The sequence below is a fragment of the Molothrus ater genome, chromosome 23, assembly GCF_012460135.2.
Source record: "Molothrus ater isolate BHLD 08-10-18 breed brown headed cowbird chromosome 23, BPBGC_Mater_1.1, whole genome shotgun sequence".
Lineage (NCBI taxonomy): Eukaryota > Metazoa > Chordata > Aves > Passeriformes > Icteridae > Molothrus > Molothrus ater.
Window position 1 is genome coordinate 7776045 of NC_050500.2, and position 22656 is coordinate 7798700.

Sequence of the window (22656 nt, forward strand, 5' to 3'; positions counted from 1 at the left end):
TTACAATTGGGTTCAGCTGGAAAGCCTCCCACAGCTCAGGGCAGGACTCACATGTGGTTATTGCTCTGCATTTGTTCTGGAGTTAACAAATTGCTATCTGCATGTGTATTGTCCACAACTTTGCCAAACTAGTAAAGCAGGTAACATTGTCCTACTGCTGTCAGACCCTCACAGGGAGGTATTTATCTGTAAAGTGCATACAGAGCAAGACTAAATTAAAACATTCTAAGAAAATTAACTCAGAAAATAGCCTGGGACTACAAACTGCATTGTTATGGTCATCTTTGCACTAGACAAGTGTGCTCTGTCATGACCTTTCCTCCACATATCTAATCTGAATCTGCCTTCTGTCAGCTTAAGGCCATTTGGCCTGGTCTTGTCACTGCTTGCCCCTACAAAAAGTCCCTCTCCAGCCTTCCTGTAGGCCCTCATTTTTATAAAACACTCAATAAAATATCTGGCACACTCTCACTTCAGCAAAGGGGCACTTCCAAATTTGGATGGCTTCCCAACTTAAGCAATGACCCTTGATCTCAAGGGCACATTGTAGGCACATTGGGACCTGCCCACGCTTTGAGCCTCAAATCATGCCTGCTATGAGAACATCCCATCATACCTCTTTCACTGCTTCCCTGAGCCCTGCCTACCCCAAAGCCAAGCCCTTCAGGTCTTCTCTTTGCTGGATGGCTTGAAGATCAGCTTGCCATGCCGCAGGATGATCTCAAGGCTGTGTTCTCACTGATAGCCACTGAAGGTGAAAATAAAAAGCAAAGGTATTAAGAACACAAACCCAAGAACCTGAGCTGTTAACAGAAGTGACTTCTTCATGGCACAGAAAACACCAAACTACCACATTAAGCTTTGGTTGTACTAATCGCAGCACTGACATCCAGCATGAGGTCCTTGCAGACCTCCCTTCTCACTGCGTGTGCAACTTCGGGCAAAAATATCAGGTTTTCTAAGGTATGTTGCTGAAAGAGACAGTGACAACTTCAAAAGGCAAGGCATGGTTCTCCCATGAGTCAGGATTTCTTCTCTCCCTAGTTACAGAGATTCTAACTTCTGCAGAGAACAGGCATTCCTAGGCACAATTTGACTCATCTCAGGACAGCCACATGAAAATTGGCTGGATGCACCAGGGATCAGAGGCACTGGTTTTGCCATTCAGAACACAGAGGGGATGGGGGAGATCAGATGGAGGCACCTGGCTGCAGGTGAGCCCCATCTCTGTGCCCACAGGGCCAGCACAGAGTCAGGCTCTGCTGCAGACACCACAAAACTGAGGACCCCTCACACTTGTTTAAGAGTTTGACAACAATTTAGAGGTACAAGTATGGTTTAGGTTTTAAAGCAGGAAAACTGAAAGCCAAGGCTATGGGGAGGACAGGATGGTGGCTGCACAGAGACCTCCAATGAGCCCTGGGCTCTCAGACTGATGTGCCTCCAGCTGACCATTACCACAGAATGGTGGCCAGCTCTCAAAGGTTTGCTCATTATAAAACCTGCATGCACAGAGCCACAAGCAAAACAGCTATGTTTTCCAAAGTGCTTTTCCAGCTATAACTGTTTCACCAGGGACATGGGTGTTGAGAGCCACTAGAAGAAAAGAGGTTACTGGCCAGGGAGGGATGAGGAATTAGAAAGCGGCTGCTGCCAGCAGCAGGAGAAACTCGGGGAAAGAGTAGGAGGACACTTGTGAGGAAGAAAAATTCTGAGCTGGGTTGTTTCTAGATATCCTTCATGAACAGTTTCGGGGATGCAGATTCCTGCACAGTCATCAGCAGTTGCCAAACAGCAGAGACAGACAAGGACTGCTGCCCCAGCACTGCCAACACAAGGCAGGTGAAACCACCGCCTCCTACTCACAACCTGCTCCATCACCTTGGAGAGACCCTTAGGGAGGCACTAACAGGGACCCCTTCCACCTGCCTCCCGTTTCACACTCAGACACAGAATCCCCCAGAAGAGAATATTCTGACTTGAAAGGAACATGGGCATGACTGAGGCTCACCCAGACCCAGCCTGTCCTTGGTCCTACCTGCTGCCAACCTGACTCACAGTGCAACTGAAGTGGGGACCACTTAGAACCTAAACACATCAGCCATTCCCTCAGCTTGCTGTGAACAAGCATCTTCCTCAGAGCCCAAATCAGCCACTCTTAGTTGCTTATCTTCAGCTTCATATACATTAGCCTGCCTCACTCTCACTACAGAATACTAAGGAATCATTAAACCAAGTCCTGCTGGAAGACTGCCTGAAACCCAGAATGGCAGGTAGTAAATCAAGTCCTTAGGAATTCCAGTATTTCCCCCCAGATGGGGATGAAAACTCTGTATCTGCTTGCACAAGTGTAGGAGCCTGTTCATATCTCTCTCTGCAGGAGCCAGGCTCCAAGCAGCAGAGATGTCCTGCAGCAGCACCTGGGTGTCTGTCAGGAGCTCCACAAAGTTCTCTCGGTATTGTCTCAACAGTTGGGCCCTATAATCCTCTGGGCTCCATTTGCCTGAATTCAATGAATGGAAAAACAAACAGCTCAGCTTGCAGCATTTTCCCAAAGGGCTTCAAAGGTAGGGGAGACAGGAAAGGCCCAGGCATGCAGTCCTCCCTAGGTCACTAATGCTCAGGGCCTTATGCTCAGCACACTTGGATACACATTCCAGCAGAGGATGAACATGACAAATCAGAACTTCTCCAATGCAGAGACAATATAGACTATCTTCTACCCCCATGTGCAAACAGAAATTTGGGTGCAAAGAAATGCATCTTTGGCACCCAAATGTCTCCTGAGTATCAGTCCCAGTCTGAGCCCAGAGGAAGAAAATCTCAGTGTTCAGCAGATGAACACATGGCCTTGTCTGTGAAGGCAACACCGCCAACACCTCAAGATGTTTTCAAGCCTCTTCTGATACTGTGGAATCACAAAGACCCCATTACTGACTCTTAACTAGAGCTTCGTTGTAAGAGGTCTGTAAGTCAGTGTTTGATCCACTCCACCAAGAAGGAGCTAGGAAATACCCTGGTTCATGTCCCTCTCATGCCCTTGTTTGACTATCAAACACACCAACATTTTATATTCAGGTGGTCCAAGGTAATCAAGAACCCAGTGGACTGAGTTGCCCTTGGTGAAAATGTTAAAGGCACACAAACCAGACTTGCAATTGCAGAGCAGCTGCAGCACCTTCTTCTCCCTCTTACATCAAAAAAACCGTAACTTTAACCTCATTCCTTTCTCCTGTCTAATTCTAAGCTGGATTTGCTGAGTTTGCCTTGATGAATCAGAAAAATGATGACTCCAGAGTAAAACCCCAACCCTTTAAAGACACCCCAGCATCAGGACATGATAGACTAAGTCAGGAAGAGGAACAGTGTTTATTCAGGATAATGAAGAGACTTGGGCAAAATCTATTGTGTCCCAAAAGTAATCTAGGATTGTACTTGTCACTTGATAAATAAAACTGGAAATTGGCAAATATATTAATCTGGAAAGGATTTTTTCCCCACCATTGCAGTTACTATGTTGAAGAAGAGGCACAGTTGTACCTCAGTGGGAGAAATCAAACCCAAAACCTGTAGTTCATCCCAGACATCCATGCATGATTTTGTGCTTGTGTCTTTTAATCATTCTGGTTCAGTATCAATAAGAACAATCCATCATTCCCACAGCACTACCTGGGAGAAAAGCAGGAAGTACAGCTTGGGAAAAAAAGGTAAAATCCCTGGGACCCAGAAAATACACAGTGCCGTGTAAGAAGAGAAAACTCTCTGGGATAGGAAGGAAGCAATAGCAGGCTGGGGGGATATGCAGTGGAAGATTCTGAGCTACTATGAACAGCTCCCTGAAAAAGACTTCTTGGACACATCAATCTGATCCCCAGGAAAGCCAAGGAAATTCACAGATGCAATATTTTCCTTCTGCTCCCATCAGAATGTTTCTGATTTTATGACATAAAATTGAGTTGTTATGAATGCACTCACTGCTCGCCACCATGCCAAGGTGATCTCGAGAACCAGCACATGCCATGTGCCACAGTGCAGGACCTCCTGCTCCCTATTAGCTGTACAGCATGGGACACCAAAGGTACCACCAGTTAATTCATCAGTTGCCAGCAGACTCAAATCATCCCCTCCCTCTTAATTTTCATCATAAGAAATATCTGTGCTTCTGTTTGTTCAAGCTGCAATTTGATGAAATTCAGTTCTGTGTAATTAAGTAATGCCCCTCCTTGGAATGGGTATTACCACAAGATAATTAACCATGCTGGGAGTCTGGTGTTTTGAGAAAGCAATCGTGCTTAACAAATGACAAAGCCAAGTGCCTGTTGGGAATGTTTGCTACAGAGGAAATTATCAGCATTATGAGTGCAGTTTTGCTTTCTATTAAATCTTCATTTACATTTCACTGCATGTTAATTTAGATTTAAATTTTATATGACTTCAGAGTCTCTTGATTTGAATTGTTCAGAGTGTGCCTAAACCCATCTAAACTTGGAAGGTTGTCCCACCAGGCAAAAGATGGAGGCTCCTGAATCCCTGAACCATCACAGGCAGGCAGCAAACAATAAAATCCCACCAAAACGAGTAAGAGGAGTGGCCTGGCCATCCAACAGAATGATGTGTAATGGGGACACTAAGTGTAGGATTCCCATCAGCACACTCTGCTCCACACAGGAGACCACGAGTCAGTGACCAACATAAGCAGAAATGCTACCTGGATCAAGGAAAGAAGCACAGCCCAAATAAATTTCCCCCCCCCCCATCTTCCCCAATCACAAGGAATTCCAAATAAGACACTGTATTTAATGTCAAGACATCTCCAGCTTAGGGGAAATTTTAGGTATTTGTTTTCAAAGGCAGTCACTACCATAGAGTAAAGTCACCAATGGAAGTTTAGTTTACTCATACCTTTACCATCAGAGATGTTTGCTCTTGCCACTAAGTTGTCCGGCAGAGGCTGGAGTCCAGGGAAGGATGCTTTCACAGCCTCCAGAAGTTTCCACTTTCAGGGTTTTCTCTTCATCCACCTTCCTGAGCAGATTGTCCATGGCTTCCCTCTGAGAGCTGCCTTCACAGCAATCCAAAGCTACCTGTAACAAAGAAACAGCCACAAAACTCTGACAACTTCCTACAACCTCCGGCATCTGAACAGAGATCAGAAAAACAGCAACAGTACCACAATACTGCACTAGATCCCTACCCACTGCTTACACAATTTAACTGAAAGGGGTTATAGGGTGGCAGTTACAGGAACACCCAAACATGGCCGAGGTGTAATAGACATGTCACCTTGAAAACAAACCTGGTGGGTTCTTCCACCAAGTCCAGCTCTTGGAAGTGGCTGACGAGCAAAAAAACTACTTTTTAAAAAAAACAAAAGTAGACTTAAAGAGAGTGTTCAAAGCAACATTTCATGTAATATTTTTAGTGAATACTTTTTAAAACTGTCAGTCTCATTTCGCTTGTCTCTGCAATTGTTCTGCTTGCCATCAAAAAAATGATGGCCAGAAGAAAATACTCTTATTATTTAAATAAGCAGCTAGCTATTAACTGAATTATTATTTCTCTGACAAGGCCATGTGAAACATCTCTTATGTGAGATGCAACTGCAGTAGATTGGAAAAGCTCTAGGATGCCAGTAAAATACCTCTAAGGCTCCTACAAGGGAGAGGCACTTGGCAAATACAAGTGACCTCCTTTCCACCAGCACTGTGCTCCTGAGCAGAACCTTTGCAGGGCACCAGCCCAGTTCCCTGATGTCAATAAGCACTACAGAGTCCTATAAATTAAATTATAAAATTATTAATATCTGTCCTAAAACATTTTTGCTCCCTTTTTCCTGGTTGGTAAGATCTTCCACAGCCTCATTCCCCCACTGATTTTTCTAATTTTCAGCTGAAATTTATTCATGGCCAGTGTATGCCTGTTTGTTCATGTGCCAATACTATCTTTTAGTTTTAAAAGCCTTTTAAACTCTCTGAGGCGTTTACCCTACCCTTCCTCTTTGATTTCATTATAAGAGCGTGATCATATTCCCTCTCAGTCTTCATTCCCCTTGTCTAAATAAGGCAAGTCCTCTTATAAAACAGCTTCTACACTCCCCTAGACTTCCCACTGCATATCTGTCCAAAGTTCCAGTATGAATTCACCTTTTTTGAACCAGACTGGAAGAGAAATTTTGGATGAGGTCTCTACTCTTAGTTGTCATTACCACACCCAACGCCCACCCTTCACTTCATACTGCCACATCAGTCAGTTCTCAGTACTCAGTTCTCCCGCCATGGAACTCGAGAACTAATTCATGGAATACAGAATCAGAGAATCATTTAGGCTGGAAAAGCCCTCTAGGATCATCAAGATCACCCATCAACTAGCACCACCACCATGTTCACCACTAACCCATGTCCTCAAGTACCACATCCACATATCTTTTAAACCTCTCCAGGGATGGTGACTCCACCATCCCTGCCTTGGGCAGCCTATGCCAGCACTTAATAACCTTCACAGTGAAGAAATTTTTCCTAATATCCAATGTAAACCTCTCCTGGCACAACTTGAGGCTATTTCATCTTATCCTGTTACTTGTTACATAGGAGAAAAAACCAACTCGCACCTGGCTTGGACCTCCTTTCAGGGAGTTATAGAGAGTGAGATGGTCCCTCCTGAGCCTCCTTTTCTCCAGGCTGAGCTGCCCCAGCTCCCTCAGCCACTCCTTGTGCTCTTTCTCTGGACACTTCAGCTCTTCAGTGACTTTTTTGTCATAACGGGCTCAAAACTGAACACCATTCATTCTTCTCTCTCTTGCAGATCCTCCTCTGTGTGGACAAAAGATTTCGATTGTGCTCATCATCAAAATTTGATAAACATGCCTTGGTATTTTTGTGTCCATAACATCATAATGTTAATATGAAGTAAGTAATAATATTAATTAATATTAAGTAAGTACCAAGAATCCCACTAGTGACTGCTACAAGTTGTGAGTCCTGCCTTCAGCACAATCTGTGGTTGTCTCCCAAAGAAATGCATCCTTTTCAATATCACAGTTTCTCCTAGTTTAACAACTTCCTTACATGAAATTCAAATGCTTTGCTCTAGATCTAGACCAAGGCAGGAAAAAAAAACCCATTTTCATCTCATGAAATAAAGAACCCAGGTCAAGCAGAAGCAATTTAGTTAACACCTGAGAGGGACCAATCTGATTTTTATTTATGCCGCAACATATATAATGTTCTTATAGGGGCTGTACATGTGCTAGCAACCCTGTCCCCAGGAAGGCTTCGCCTGGCAGCCAATCAAGGCAGAGAAGGCCTCCACGATAGGACTGTGAATCACACACACACACACCCACACCACACACACACAGACACACACACACACACACACACACCCACACACAGACACACAGACACACAGACACATGCGCACACAGACACACACATGCACACATACACATACCCGCGCACACACGCACAACAGACACACAGACACATGCGCACACAGACACACGCGCACACAGACACACACGCACACCCACACCCACAGACAACACACCCACCCACACACGCACGCACACATACACACCCACACACACCCATACACAGACACACTCACATGCACGCCTGCACACACCCACAGACACACACACATGCACACTCACACCCACACACGCACACACACCCTCCGCCATTTTGCCAGTGGGGCAAATGCCCGGGTGCCGGCGACCAATGCCCAGGAAATGAGACTATGGGAGCAACGTTAGCACACAAAAGCAGCTAAATGCAACACAACAGGACCTCCCCCAGACACAAGTGGAAATGCTCTCCAGTTATTGAGCCCCCATTTGCTTTGGGTACCTTGGAGAGAGGGGGGTGTGCCTGTAGGGTCCGCTCAGCCCTCCTCCCTCCTTCTCGCCTTTTCTTCCCTGTGGTCCTGCTTCCCTGCTTCACCGTTCCCGAAAAACCAGCTCGCCATCGCGACGACCTGGTGCTCTGCTGCCTCCCCAGTGAAGCAGGCGCTGCTGCAGCCAGCTGGCCCTCATGCGTCCCAGGCACGGCCGCCGCCAGCCTGACCCAGCTGCGCCCGCAGCCCCAGCCTGCTTGCCGCTGCGTTTGGGGCGCTGCCGCCGCACGGACCTGCCGCAGCGCTAGCCCGGCTGTGCTAGTGCCCGGTGCCCGGCCTGTCGCCGCCGTCTGCACCCAGCCGCAACCATCGCCCACAGCCGCCGCGCCCCGACCCCCAAAACCCGCGGCTGCTCCAGGGACGCGCCCGTGGCCACGGCAGCCCGCTCTCCCCGAGAGTAGGAAGGAACACGCAGTCTGCTACTGTTTGGAAATCGTGCCTGGCCCACCAGAGGAGCTACGGAGACGCAACGCGGTTCACAGCACACACGCTCTGCCTGCTAAGCTGATGCCGACAGACCACCTGGGTTCTTGAGGTAATGCTGTCCCTGTCTTCTGTTTCTTTCTCCTTCTCTCTTTTCCTCTCTCTGCTCCTTTTCCTATCCCCCTTAGGAGTAACACTTAACCTTTTTTATCAATAAACAGTTCTCAGATATACTGTTGCATTTGTACTTTTAGTCCAAGAAATCTATCAGAAGAATCCTCCCCCTTTTATAGCAGAACAGGACGATATCCCTTACTGCATTTTCTCCCCCTTTTTTTTTTATTTTTTAAAATTTTTTTCCTTACAAGTTTCACCTATATGTGCTCTCCTGCCTGTCCCAAAGAGCTCAGATCACTGCCTTTCTCTCCGAAATGTCTGGTCCTGCTCATCAACTGTTGGGACCACTCTGAGCTTGGAGAACAATAAGAAGCCTTCTGTCACTTGCATAGCACAGGTCTCAGTTCGTCCCATCTGTTCACAGAATCACAGAATAGTTATTGTTGGAAGCGACCTCTGGAGATCATTTAGTTCAACCCCCCATGTTCAACCCAGAGCAGGTGACACAGGAACTCGTCCAGGGGGATTTGGACTGTCTCCAGAGAGAGGGAGACTCCACACCCTCCCTGGGCAGCCAGTTAGAGTTGTCTGCCACCCTCAATGAAAATAAGTTCTTCCTCATGTTGAGGTGGAGCTTCTTATGTTTGATTTTCTGGCCATAGCTACTTGTTCTGTCACCTAGCAGCACTGAACAGTCTGGCACCATCCTCTTGGCATCTTCCTTTGAGATATTTGTATGCATTAATGATCCATTCTCAGTCTTCTCCAGACTATCCAGGTCCAGCTCCTACAGTCTCTCCTCAAAAGAGAAATGCTGCAGGCCACTCATCACCTTTGTAGCTTCTGCTGGACCCTCTCCAGTAGCCCCTTATCCTTCTTGGGCAGAACCAGACACAGCACTCCAGGTGCTCCTCACCAGGGACAAGTGGAAGGGTAGGATGACCTCCCTTGACCTGGTCACAGTCTTCCCAATGCCCCCCAGGATCCAACTGACCCTCCTGGCTGAGAGGACACACTACCAGCTCATGGACAGCTTGTCACGCACCAAGATTCCCAGGGCCTTTTCAGCAGAGATTCTCTTTCAGCAGAGATTCAGCTCTCCAGTTATTCAGCCCTCAAGCTGTTCTGGTACTAGGGATTATCCCTCCCCAGGTGCAGGACCCTACACTTGCCCTTACTGAACCTCATTCAGTTTCTCTCCACTCAGTTCTCTAGCCTATCAAGGTCCTGCAGAATGGCAGCTCAGCCTACAGGTATATCCATCACTCCCTCCAGTTCTGTATCACCAAACCTGCTCAGGCTATCCCTTCATCCAGGGCATTGATAAATAAGTTGAATAAATATTGATCCCTGGGGAATGCCACTCACTACAGACCCCCAGCTGGATTCTATTCCACTGTTCACAACTCTCTACCATTCAGCCAGTTCTTGATCCATCTCACAGTCCATTTATCTAACCCACATTGTCAGAGCATACCTATGAGCATGTTGCAGGAGACCGTATCAAAAGCCTTGATGAAGCTGAGGTAGACACCATCCACTGCTCTCCCCTCGTCAACCCATCCTGCCTTGCCATCATAGAAGGCTTTCAGATTGGTCCTAATGGATTGTTGAGGGATGTCATTTGAGTTGTGATTTTCCTTTACCTGCAGGAAATTTGTTTTTCTGTGTTTCTCCTAGATCAGGCTCCAAGCTAAACCATGAATTTCCAAGGTCATCTCCTCTCTTTTATTTTTTTCTTGGTCAGACAATATGTGCTGTGATGTCCAGCATCCTGATGTGCCACAAGCCTCTCCATAGCTCCACAGTACATTTGTTTGCCTGTCAGACTTTTCAGCCATTCCCTGAACTTCCTAAAGCTCTTCCTCAAGTTATTCACTCACTCAGGTATATAACCGCTCATACAAGATCTTCTCTCTCATTCAGGATGCAAACTTCAGACAGTTCCCCTACCTTAAACATAAAAGAAACTAATCCAACAGCTCCTCCTGCGCTCTAATGAGCACCTGAACTCCTTAATTAGTTTCTCTCATTTCTAAAGATCTGTCCTTTTATAGACCAAACTCTGCTAGTGAACCTGCTGATGTATTTTCCTCTTTAATTCACACTGACCTGCCTCTAGATCCCTTAGTCTGAAGTCCCCTTCTGAGAAAACACAAGAAGAGGTACAAGAGCAGCATCCTTCAGGGAGCTCCTGCAGTAACCTACCACTGCTCCCAAGCAGAAGAAATGTCCCTGGCAGTGGGAGGTGCAGCAGTGACATTTTAAGACTTATTTTGACACCACCAGGTGAGACAACTAGAAAACATCCCCCAATTCTGCTTGCAGTAGGATTTTTCCATCACCAGTGTAACTAGTTAAAATTCCTGCAGTGGCCAACAACCTGCTTGCACTATCCCTAATACCTGTCTGAGCTCTGAAGCAGCTTGGTTTGAGCATCAAGGTCTGCAGGCACTGGAGTCAAAAGGGAGAGAAACCACATAGCTCAGAATACCCAGGTGCCTTCTAAAAGAGAGCCTAAACAGAAGGAAAAAGCTGATGTTTCTACTCCCTACTCTGATTTTCTGGGTTCAGTGCTGTATTGTGGAATGATCACGGAACTCTGAAACAAACTAAGCGGTGTGGTGCACCATGCAGGAGAAGTTACCCACTCTGTATCCGCTTCATTTCTCTTAAGTGATAACTTGTATCCAAATCCTCTGTCCCTTCCCAATTACAGAAACACAAAAAAAGCCACAGAAATTAAGCACTCAAAAAAGAGAAAGGCTATATTCAAAAGTTATCCAGAAAAAACAGAGATTTACAATGATGCTTCACAAAATATCATGTACTGGTTTTCCAGCAAAGAAAATCAAACTTGCTCCATTGCACAGCTCGGACCAGGTACAGAAAGAACCCTGTTGCCATGAAAAAAGGCTGTTCTGTGAGAAACTCTACTTGTCTTGCTGAATAAGTGTGTAGCTAATGACACAGTGATAGTGAGAAGAAAAAGGAAAGCCTCATCTTTATGAACCTCTGGAGAACTAGACCCCATCCCTGCCAGCCCAGATCTCCAGTGCAACACTGGATGAACCAGATAAGACAAAACCTTCAGAGATGGCTGTTAGTTCCAGGTTTGCTTTCCCAGTCCTACACCTGAGACACTGGGGATTACACCCACGTACATGCCATGGACCCATTATTTTTATCAGTTTAACTTCTGGAATAATTAAACACTTTCCCACTTGTCTGGGGAAGAAGGAGTGGAATTAAACAAATAAACCCCCCAAGGTCAGTCTACGCTTGGCAATTTCTGTCTTGTTTTCTTGTGCTGCAGTAGGACAGAGCTCTGCCCACAGCCTCACTGGAGTGCTCCCCAAACAGATCTGTGATTTGATGGAAACTGTGGGCTGAAACAAGAGCATGAAGGGATCCCATTGAGAGGAGCAGGATTTCATATTCGAAGCAGGGTTTGGGGGCTTTGTAGCAAACGGAGCAGACAGTGACTGGTGAGAATGAAAAGAAACACTGCTCCTCCACCAAATGAAGCAGGAGCTCGGCAGTACATGATGATGCAGTTACAGGCTGTATCCTGTTCCCAAGAAGCAGAATTATGATTGCAGAATGGTTTTGGTTTACTATTGGGGTGTTGTGTTTGGTTTTTTCAATGTGAAGGGAGAAAAAGAATTGCTGAATTTTAACCATCTAATTCTGTGAAGACAAAGAGAAGTGAGCAGGGAAAAAGTGAAGCCTTTAAAAGAAAGGCTGCACTGCAACAGGAACAGGCATAAATGAAGATCCTAATCTCCCCACTGCCGATGAAGCTTCAGCTCCAGGCCCCCAACATGGGTCTCTGCTGACAGCCACAATGTCCCCAGCAGATGCCAACTCCTTTGCTATACTTACACCCTGCTCTCTCTTCTAACATCTCCATTCCAGACTCATCTGTGCTTTCAGAGGCAAAAATTCATCAGACACCAGTCACACCAGCAGTCACACGAACTGCTGCCTGCAACACATAAGTCATACCCCAGCCCACAAAGATAGGACAGATGCCTCTGTTGGCAATACCTCTTTAGGTACCCTATTCCAATCTGTGCCTGTTCTCAGGGATTCTCCATGCTGGATGTGGTGAGGGACCATGAGACCTTAACTGAGGGGCTTATGAGCTGGGCAGAAGTTCTCAGGCCCACCTGTTGTGGCTCTGGTCAGGCTTACTCAGACAGAAAGCAGAGATCATTCGTGCCACTGAGCAAAACTTTCCACTTACTATAATCCTGTGTCAGGGGAGCTCAGTGATGTGACAAACTAGGACAGGAGGTCAAGCTGCATCCTGATCACAGCTTGTGAGGGCACCCTGTAATTTCCAGCTGCACAGGGTACAGCTAGCTCCCCTCAAAGACAAAGGAAAGCAGGTTATAAACAGCGTTTTGTCCTTTATGACTTCTGCAAATCAGCATACAGAGTGCAGTTGCTTACAGAAAAGGAAAGCAACAGTCCTCCCCACCAACTGCTGCCTGCAACACATAAGAAATAAAACCAAATTATTTAGTAGATGCTCTAGTAGATGTTACAGGCAACTGTGTGGTAAGAGTTGCAAAAATGACAGAAAGCTGGGAGACAGCCGAAAGGGAAGCTGATGACCAGGAACTGACAAGCAGGTAGCAGAGAGGTGGTTAGTGGTTCTGTTCAAACTCCCCTATAGAACCTTGTCCTTGCTCCCAAAAAGGCTTTTTCAGCGTATGAGGAGTACTAGGTACCTCCTCTGGCCCAGGCTCCCCTTGCAGGGGTAGTCTGACACTGATCCTGGTCTCCAGGTTGCCTTCACTGCTCAGTTTTCACTATTCCCACAGTCCAGCACAGAAGGACCTGAGACCACACACGTGCAGTCGATGCTGTGCAGAAGGCAGGGAGAAGGGCCAGGTGAGGCTTGCCCATCATCTGGTGAACTATGTGTATGATGCTACCTTGAAGACACACACAGCCCATCCTGTCCACACAGTTTGCCTATTTCAGATTTTTTTACCCGCTTCTCTGAGGCAGTCAGGAATCCCTCTTCTACTGTCTCCAAAACTCTCTGATGGGGCTCAGCTGCATCACGCTCCAGATCAGCTCCTCCTTGCAGCACAGCGAGCGAGCGGTCAGCATCTCTTCATCAGCTATGCTCTCTGGGGGGAAAAAGATTCAGAAACACAAGAGAAGAAATAAGTCTGTCTGAAGAAACTGACAGGTTCCTGAAGCAAGGGAGACTTTCTGAAAGATCTAAGTGAATAGCAAAGCTCATCCCAAGCACAAGCAGCAGAGGAAAATCACTTTACTATTCTCTTTAAACTCTGTTAAAGGAAAATGTCTCATTTATCTAACAGAGCACAAAGCCATAAAGCAAGCTGGAAGTTTAACACCAGGTTTGCAAGGCCATTGTTTTGTGTCAAACTCGAGTAAAAAGAAGTTTCAACCCCAAGCCTCAGCTGTACTCACACTGGCTGCCAGCCATTAATCCAGCCCTCCAGGCAGCAGTGGGGAGAGCCCTGCGCAGCTACACCTCCTGCTACAGGCAGAAATGCTCCAGGATCTTGGCCAGCACATAATAAACCTCTCACATCCAGATACAGGGTTTCTCTGTAATGTTACCTCCACACTTTCACAATTTCCTACCTGCTTGGGTGTTACCTGCACCCAATTTCCTACCTGCTTACTGTGGGGCTTCTCCACTGCCCTGTTCCCTCTCCAGCAAAGCCACCCTCAGCTCAGGATTTGTGTCTTGAAACAGCTTCAGAAAAGACACAAGGGTCTGAGTGTCCAGGGGCTGAGCATCCCAAGTGTCACTATCCTGGGTGTGAGCATCCTTAACTTTGCCCAGCAGCTTCCTGAACACTGAATGATCCTCTGCCTTGGCCAGAGCAGCCAGACCCTACAGCAGAACAGAAATGCAGGAAGATTTAGAGAGCAGTCAACTGCCCTATACAGACAGACACAACAGGCTGAACCCTGGCATTTAGGTCAGGGGACAAAAAATTAAACAGAACAAAAAAATAACCACACACACATACCACTGAATGCAAACTCTGGCCTGTGGCCACTCGCCCTTGGAAGCAGGGCAACAAGCCCTGCTGCCAGCCCTTATCCATATAGCAAATCCCATGAACTGGAGCTGGTTCCAGCACCAAATGTTTCTTCATGTCCAACTAGCCAAAGACCGCTAAGTGAAAAAGACCTGATAAAGCATGAATTTAACACTGCTACTTTGGAAGGCAAAGCTAGGACAAGAGATACTGGATCTCACTGCAGAACAAGAAGGGATCACTTGCACAGAAAGCAGAGACCATTTCAAGCGGAACTTTCAGGAATCTCCATTCTCAACCACAATGGAATTCTGTCTCCTAGAGAAAACTCTGGAGAGGAGGCACATAAACTCTGAGTGCTCTGGGCTCTCAGCATACCTGGCAATCAAACCCAGAGCTCCAAAATCTACTTCAGTGACCTGAAACAGCAATCAGAGGCAGACATGCTTGTACAGCTATGGAAATAAAAGGCAAAGAAATAAGCTGGAACTCTTACTCCCATTTCCCCAGAGTCCTTTAATGCTGTAAATATTGCCCCTGAAGACTCATGCTCCCCAACTCTCCAGGAGAGATGCCAGCCTTTCAGAGCAGGCAGCCTTTATTGGAGACTCCAGGGATTCGATAAAGGTACCTTTGAAATGGGAAGTTCAGCTCAGCTCCAGGGAGAATGGCCATTTTCTGCTGTCATTGTCATTTTTATTCTGATGATAAAAAGCCTGTATGCAACTGCTTGTGGCTGCACCAGGGCCGGTGGGCTGGCTTTTCCTAGCAGGTGTAAATGGTCATACATTAGGGCAGTGTGGCTGTGCAATGACCTATTGCAACGACTCCGCAGAGGGGAAACTGCAGCAGTCCCAGGTCTTCCCACTCACAGCAGCTTGCCTGCCTGCCAAACAGAGAGTGTGGACGTGAAGGGCTCTGGTGTAAAGAAAACACAGATGTGCTGAAGAACAAACGTAAAGGTATTTTTTAAATGCAACATTAATTTGTAATCAGACTTGATAACCAGATCATGTTTGTTCTCCAGGTTTGCGTGCCTGGCCCCTTCCAGATCAAAATGAGCATGTAAAACACAAAGTATCTCCACTCTCACCACCTTAAAGATGTTAATATCCTGCCAAATCCATGTTTGCACTAATATGGATGAAAAGTAACTTGCATTGTTGCAATATATTTTTCAATTTTAGGGATTTTTAATTAAAATCAGCACAGCATTGCTACCCCGAGCCCCAGGTAACATCCCTTCCTCAGCACATGGATTTGGTTAATAGAAATGAGTTTTCAGTAACTGAAATATTCTGCTGTTTATAGGCTCTTTCCAGAAGACATTTCCTTAGACAAGTTGCTCAGTGGGAACAACAGCCTTTTAGCATTGTTGTGAAAGAGCACACAGTATACTTCAGACTTACATCGAAACACTAACAATTCCCAAAGATCCTGGGAAAAAATGGAGAAATACTGATACCAGCAGGAATCCCAGCTTCCACTTAGTCTGTAATGTGCTTCCACATTACAGCCTGATCCACCAGGCTTTCACTGCCTGGGACACTGCAAAACTCTTCATGGCCAAGTTGGCACAAATTAGCAAACACCCAGCTTCCACTTGGGAGGAAGAGACTGCCTTCTGCACCAGGAAAATGCATCACCAAGACCTGGCTTAAGCGTGGTCAGAGCTGAGCCACCAAACAGATTCCATGGCACTCCAGAGGTTTGGTCCCCATTGAGAATATCAGTTCTGGTGGCCAAAACACTCCCACCTCAGCACCATGGAACACATCACACACCATGGAACAGCCTTCCCAGCTTATCTCAAACATGCCCATGTCCACAGCAGCCCCATGGCAAGCTCTGAACAGGTTAACCTCTGCAGGTTAAGGATCTAGGAGATAGGTCCCCTGTCTCCATAGCATCTCCACATCTTCCTTGTTTTTCCAGAGATCTCAACCACATGTGCAAATAATGTACACCTCCCCTGAGCAATGTGCAGTGGCCCATAACTGAGACTAAAGAGGGATGTGAGGAGAGAGGGAGGGCATGCAGCACAGTCATTAGCCCAGGTGGCCATTAATTCTTCTCTGCAGGTGGGTGAGCACGGTTATGGCTTTTCATGCCTTATCCATGCTCCTGCTCCCACCATGAGAGCACATCCCAGCAAAAAGCCGCTTTATTGACTATTTCTGAGTGATCTCCTTCAAACATCAGCTTTAGAGTGAATGCAAGCATCCAGAGGATGGTGGGTAGGGATCTGCCTAGATCAGAGACAGACTGAGAAGCACCAGCTCAGGGTGGCAGAAAAAGCTGACTCCCTTCAGACCTGAGGGACACTCAGGTACACTGCAGGACGTCAGGCACTGTGGGGAAACTTCCATAGCCATAATCATCAGTCCTCTGTAAATGCACACTGCTTTGGGTTTTGATGTACAGGTGGTGATGAAAATATAAAAAAGTGATTGGAAATCTGCAGGGTTAGGGACTGTTTCACTGCTGGTTCTTCTGTGGCTCCATGGTTATCCAACCTTTGGAAGCTGAGCAGCACTGTTCCATAGGCTGCTGCTGCTCACAGGGTCAGTAGCGTGGACAGCCTCAGGACTGGCTCCACACACCTCACCCTCAGAGAAGCCCCCTGGCTATGACCCCACCATTAAGTCAGTCAACCATCAATCAACTATTGTATTGTGCATACAATAATCAGAGAAAAACTATGTTCATGTTTTTCCTTCAGAAACCTAAAGGGATTTTTTTTCAAGCCTGCATCTGTAAATGACTCATGAGGGAGATCCCAGGAAGGCTCTGTGGAAAACACTGACCCCCTGCTTGATCCACACAACAAGAACAAAAACTCAGCCCAAACTTCTACAAAAATATACCAGAACAGAGGAAAAAAAGTTCTCTAGCTCTGCCACCATGAAAAAAACCACCAAATCCTCACAAGCTCTCTCCCCTAATCAGGATGCAGAAGGTAACAGGAAACTTCTTTCTTCTGCCTCATCCAGAAATCTCTGCATCTGCAAATGAAGGGCGACAATGACTGGACAGGCCCACAGGCAATGGAAATGAACCACAAACACAGTGACATTTATTCTACCTGGGAGAATCAACGCTCCCCCTCTTCATCTAAACCTGGTAGTAGAGGGAACAAATGAGCTGTGCAATAATTTGAATTGAGTTTCTCTAAGAGAGCACAGGAAGATAAGACTTGACATCAGCAAAGCTCTTCTACGCTTCCCTAAATTACTGCAATTTCAGTCTTGTTCTCGTTTCCAAGCAGGTTTCATCCAAGCCAAAACCAAATTAGATAGGAATAGTTTATGTGAAATATACAGAGAAAGTAAAAAACAGAATCAACCCCAAAAATCACATCTCCCTAAACTGAAAAGCAATTCATCTGCATTTTTCAGTCTGGGGAGCAGAACAGAATATCAAACTCAGAGAGAAGCAACAGTTCTCACAAAAGCCAGCCCCACACCACAAACTTTGTTGGGGAAAAACCTCACAACCAAAGGAGGTAGGAGGAAATAGGCAGGAACAGAGTGCTGCACAGAACAAGATACCATGCAGGGATGAGTTCACCAGCAAAGGAAAATAAATAGAGAGGCATCCAAGGCCAAATTCCACTAAAACCACAGGAGCCTGAACACCAGGACAGCCTTGGTGCCAATAGGCAGTCTGACAAAACTCCCCTAAACTTCTATGCTGCCCAGGCTTTACCTCCCAAAATGACTGGTGCTTTCCTAGAGATCAGCTGCTTCCAAAAGGCTCCCGAGAGAATACTCCCGCTGAATGGGAGATCTCCCCTGCAGGAGGGCAAGCACACCCAGCAAGAATGACTTTTACACAGAAGACACGCTTTTACTTGCCCCAAGGCACTCAGACTTCAAACAAATGACTAGCAAAAGAATACAAAGAAAGGGAAGGGGGGGAAAATGAGAGAAGAAAAATCCACTGACATCTACCACTGGCACAACCTCAGCCCGAGTTACACATCCCAGTTCAGCTCTTTGGAGCTGAACTTGCACTTCAAGCATGACTTTAAAAATACACTGCTGTGGTTCCCCCCAAAGGAAACACCAGGCTCTTGTGGGGAAAAGCTGCTCTGTGTGCTGAAAACAGACTCAGTGCTAAGGTCCACAGGTCCTGCTGGTCCCAGAGGGGAGCTTGGAGAGGGACAGGTCTGGCTGAGCCCTTGCTTATAACAGGCTGCAGCCTGTTCTTCCACTGCCCTGGGGCTGACACTTCATGCTTGTCACAGTTGAAAAGTGATTTTTCAGGAAGCCTTAAAGAAAATCCATTTTTCATTTATTCAGCACTTATTTATAGCTGCAGAAAAATTGTCCAGCTACCACTCTGCGGTCAGACACCCAAACTGGCTCTGAGCTCCACAACCTCTCCCTTGGCTCCTGCTGTAACAGCTCATTTGGGAGCACAAAAGGCCAGGAATGGATCTGTAAACCTTCCCTAATGGGTCTGAAGTGGTGAAGGAACACGAAACGGCAGCGACGGCAAAGCAATAGCAAACAGGGCTGTTGTGCAGTGCTGATGCTGCAGCACACCTGCCTGGGCACTCCGCCAGCACAGCTCTGCCCAGCCACCAGCAGTAAGGGGAGGCAGGAACAGGGACAGGGCCGGCTGGCATGGGGGCATGAAGCTGCCAGATCCCTTCTGGCAGCACCGATCCACACTGCACAGCACCCACCCCAGTGCAGCTCCATTCGTAAAAGTGCACAACAGGTAAAACCCTAAACCTGACACACTTATCTGATCATGGTGAAAAACAAACATACAAAAATCTAATCCTTCTCTGAGAAGGCACTCGGAGGTGCTTGTCTGCCCAGCTGGGCTGTGCTTGCTACTACAAATATGGATTAGGACCCGCACCTCTCTCCTAAAACCCCTAATATGTTATATTCCACAACATCAGGAGAACCAGCTGCTTAGGGAACACGAGCTTCCCTTCATGAACATTTAAGGGCTCAGCAGAAAACAATCCTGCACTCCCCAACTCAAGGGAATTCTCCTCCCTGCTGTCACAAGTTTGAGGGTTTTTTTTCTAATAAAGATGTGGTCTTGGGCTTTTATAAGCAGAATGCCACAATCGTAAAAACATATCATGTCCTGTGATCACACACTGCTACTGGAGGGACTTTAATCCAGACAGCTTCCAGCCAGCAACCACATGAGAACTTAGAGAGCATGGCAACCCCCAGCCTACAGAACAGCACTGCTCCAAAGGTTGAATAACCAGGGAACCATGGTAAAGTGAAACAGTAATACTTTTTCCCCTTCAGAAAGGCATGCAGGACAGTTCACGCAGCTTGGTAGAAAAATGCTCTACCAGAAATGGCTGGGCTGAGAACAGCAAGCACAGTCCCATCCTTGCTCTACACTGGCTACAGCTTTTCTGCAGACCCTGCCACTGCACAGCAGTGTGCAGCCAGCACGAGTGCCCACCTAGACTCACCACAATCATTCACAAGCTCTGTGTCCTCCTGCTCCACTGTCACACCAGTACAGACATCAGACATCACATTCGGCTTCTGTGTTGCCCTCGAGCTGGGACAATGAGTGGCATCTGGCTACCACAGCTCAGAGCCCAGAGAACCACTCAGCATACGTCCAGCTCAGTTAACCCCTCCAACAGGAATCAAGCATAGTTTACCAACTCTGACTGCTCCTAAATCAGCACACTGGCAGGAGAAGCAGCACGGGGCAGCTCCCAGCTCCCCCTGTCACACCCTGTCCCACTCCTCCCTCAGCAGCTCTGCCGTACAGAGAGCAGCAGATGCTTCACAGCAAGACAGTGTCGACGGCTCAGGATATCTATTTTAGGATCTCATATGTCAGCCATTTACAAGTTGATACAATTCCTGAAGCAAATGCCAAAAACAGGAGAAGAGAAATCTGTGCTGGAGCTCTCCTACAACACAAGGATGTCTTCAGGGCAGGACATACTTCTTTACCTGCATGCCTGAGCAACCTGCATTTACAGACGCTTCTCTCAGGTGAGCACATGTTGCCCTTCAAACAACCAGGCAGCAGTTTCCCATGAAACAATTTCCTAAACAAGGCACAAAATATTACAGCCCTTCGCAGGGTGAAGAAAAAACTTTCATGATTTATGGACGTAAACACACCTACCTCCTTTTGAGAGGCATCAATTTCTCTCCACTCTTTGAGTCTTTTCAGCATAGCCTGGGCATCAGAAAGAGTCTCAGAGAAAACATTTTCAGATCAAACAAAGAAATCCATTTTATAGCTTTTGCTCTCTGCTGCTGTGCAAGAGAAACAAGGTTAGTTATTTGCTAATTGAATGGATTCGCAGAAAGCATGATGTGATTGAAAGGCATCAGTTTGTAACCAGCACATTGGCTATAAAAGGAAAACTGTGACTTATAAATCCCTTCTGAAGACATGACACAGCCTGGAGGGAAAACCAACAGTTTATTTAACACCAGTTATAAATGGAACATTTATTTTAAACCCAGTACAGCCTCTGTTTTCCTCCCATCCTGAATAGGAGTTTAAAGGATAAGGTAGCATTAGCAAGCAACTCTGTTCACTTGCTGTTAGACAGATTGTCTAATCAGCCCTATGTCCTGCAGTAACACAGATCCCACTGCGTGGCAATCACATGCCCGGCCAATAAAAGTTTTGCTCACTACAGCTCTGGCAAAGCAATGAGCATGAAGCAACTACAAAAGCCAAAGGAAGAAAATCTCTGCAGAACAGGAGGATACACTGTGGTTTCTCCCAACCCAGGACAAACTAAAAAGATTAAACAGAGAGTAAAAATTACCCCAAAACAGGCAAATGTGAGCCAACGTGTTGCAAATAAGAGGTAATGGTGTGTCCAGACCCATGACATCTCACCTAAATCCCTTGATCGCCTTTTCCCCTCTGGCAGCTCAGCAAGCTCCTCTTCCATACAGCCACTCCACTCAGCATGGGCAGGCTGGTCAGGGCCAGAGCCTGAATCCTCCTGGAGGGACCTGCACTCACTTGACATTGTGTCCTGATGAACCCAGGTATGATTCACGGTAAGTTCCTAGCCAGGAGGAGAAACACCTGCTTCCATTTCTGCTTCTACAGGGTAAAGAAGAAACTCTCTGAATGAGGATAATAAATGTTCTTTCTTCATCAGGTCTTTCAGACTGGGGCAGGTAATTAGCTTCAGCTTGGTTTCCAGATGAATCTGCTTCCTGGCTGAAGATTCCTTTTACTACTTGGTCCTGAGCAGAACAACTTATGAGATCCTGAGGAGGTTTTTGCAACTAACAGCCACATCAAACATCTGCAGACTATCTGCCACAGAGATTACTTTGGTGAAATTGTGTTTCCTCAGTGGGAGTTTGCCATTGTACATAATCTCAAGTAAGAGTGGAAACTCCTAAGGTGTTACCACAGAAGCATCAATTGGAGATGGTGTCTGTGCTGTCCAACACGGATTTATTTTAGAATGCACAAGGTGGTTTTGGCAGGCTGGCAGGAGCCAAAACCACCTTGTGCATTCTAAAATGCACATTCCCAATGAAGATGGTGCAGTCACAGAAGGACTGCTCCTTGCAGAGAGTGTACAACCAGGGCAGCAACTCCAGCCGTAACTGGGAAGCTCCTACTGGCCTCCTCTTGCCTTGGTCTCACACTGCTTTTACAAAGCTCAAATAATGAAAAGGAAATGGATCCCGGTAGCATTTCTCTCTACAAGACAGAAAGAAAGAGTAAGAAAATGACTTTTCAGTTTGCACGTTTTAGTAGTTTACGATGCTTCAATTCTTTGGTTACAGCAAGATCCTCATTCTGAACTCACACTCCTCAAATTCAGCAACTTACTCTGACACCTGAAGAGTCTAGATAGTGTTCAAACCTAAATGAGCAGATATGGACTGAGTACTGAGTCCCAGGAGCTATAAAAAAGGAGTAGAGCCTCCCTGATGTGCCATACATCTCATGGAGGTGTGAGTGCCCATCAGATCAGGCACTGCAGTGCCAGGCTGTGCCTGCAGCCAGGGGCTGGAGCTGATGCTGAATTCAGCAGCTGGTTTCTGAAAGGGCAGGCAGGGAAGCTGTTGCGGTGCGTGTCAGACCGCCAGTGTTTTCTGACCCAGCTAGCAGTGGAGCGGCTGGAGACGGGTCAGCAACAGCACCGCCAGGGATCTGCGGGGCACATGGGGAAACCCTCTGGTCT

The 22656-nt window shown here is 46.7% G+C and overlaps 1 protein-coding gene across 1 annotated transcript in view; it reads right to left on the minus strand.

Annotated features, from left to right (window-relative positions):
- Positions 1-22420, minus strand: part of ZBTB40 (zinc finger and BTB domain containing 40) — a 33863-nt gene extending 11443 nt beyond the window's left edge. The window contains 14 exon segments of the mRNA XM_036396496.1: positions 617-693; positions 696-727; positions 2347-2503; positions 4903-4994; positions 4996-5084; positions 13439-13482; positions 13485-13580; positions 14101-14323; positions 20610-20743; positions 21342-21562; positions 21564-21726; positions 21729-21885; positions 21887-22101; positions 22414-22420. Of these exon segments, the coding sequence (XP_036252389.1) occupies positions 617-693; positions 696-727; positions 2347-2503; positions 4903-4994; positions 4996-5084; positions 13439-13482; positions 13485-13580; positions 14101-14323; positions 20610-20743; positions 21342-21562; positions 21564-21726; positions 21729-21885; positions 21887-22101; positions 22414-22420 (1707 nt within the window).
- Positions 22421-22656: the final 236 nt, after the last annotated feature.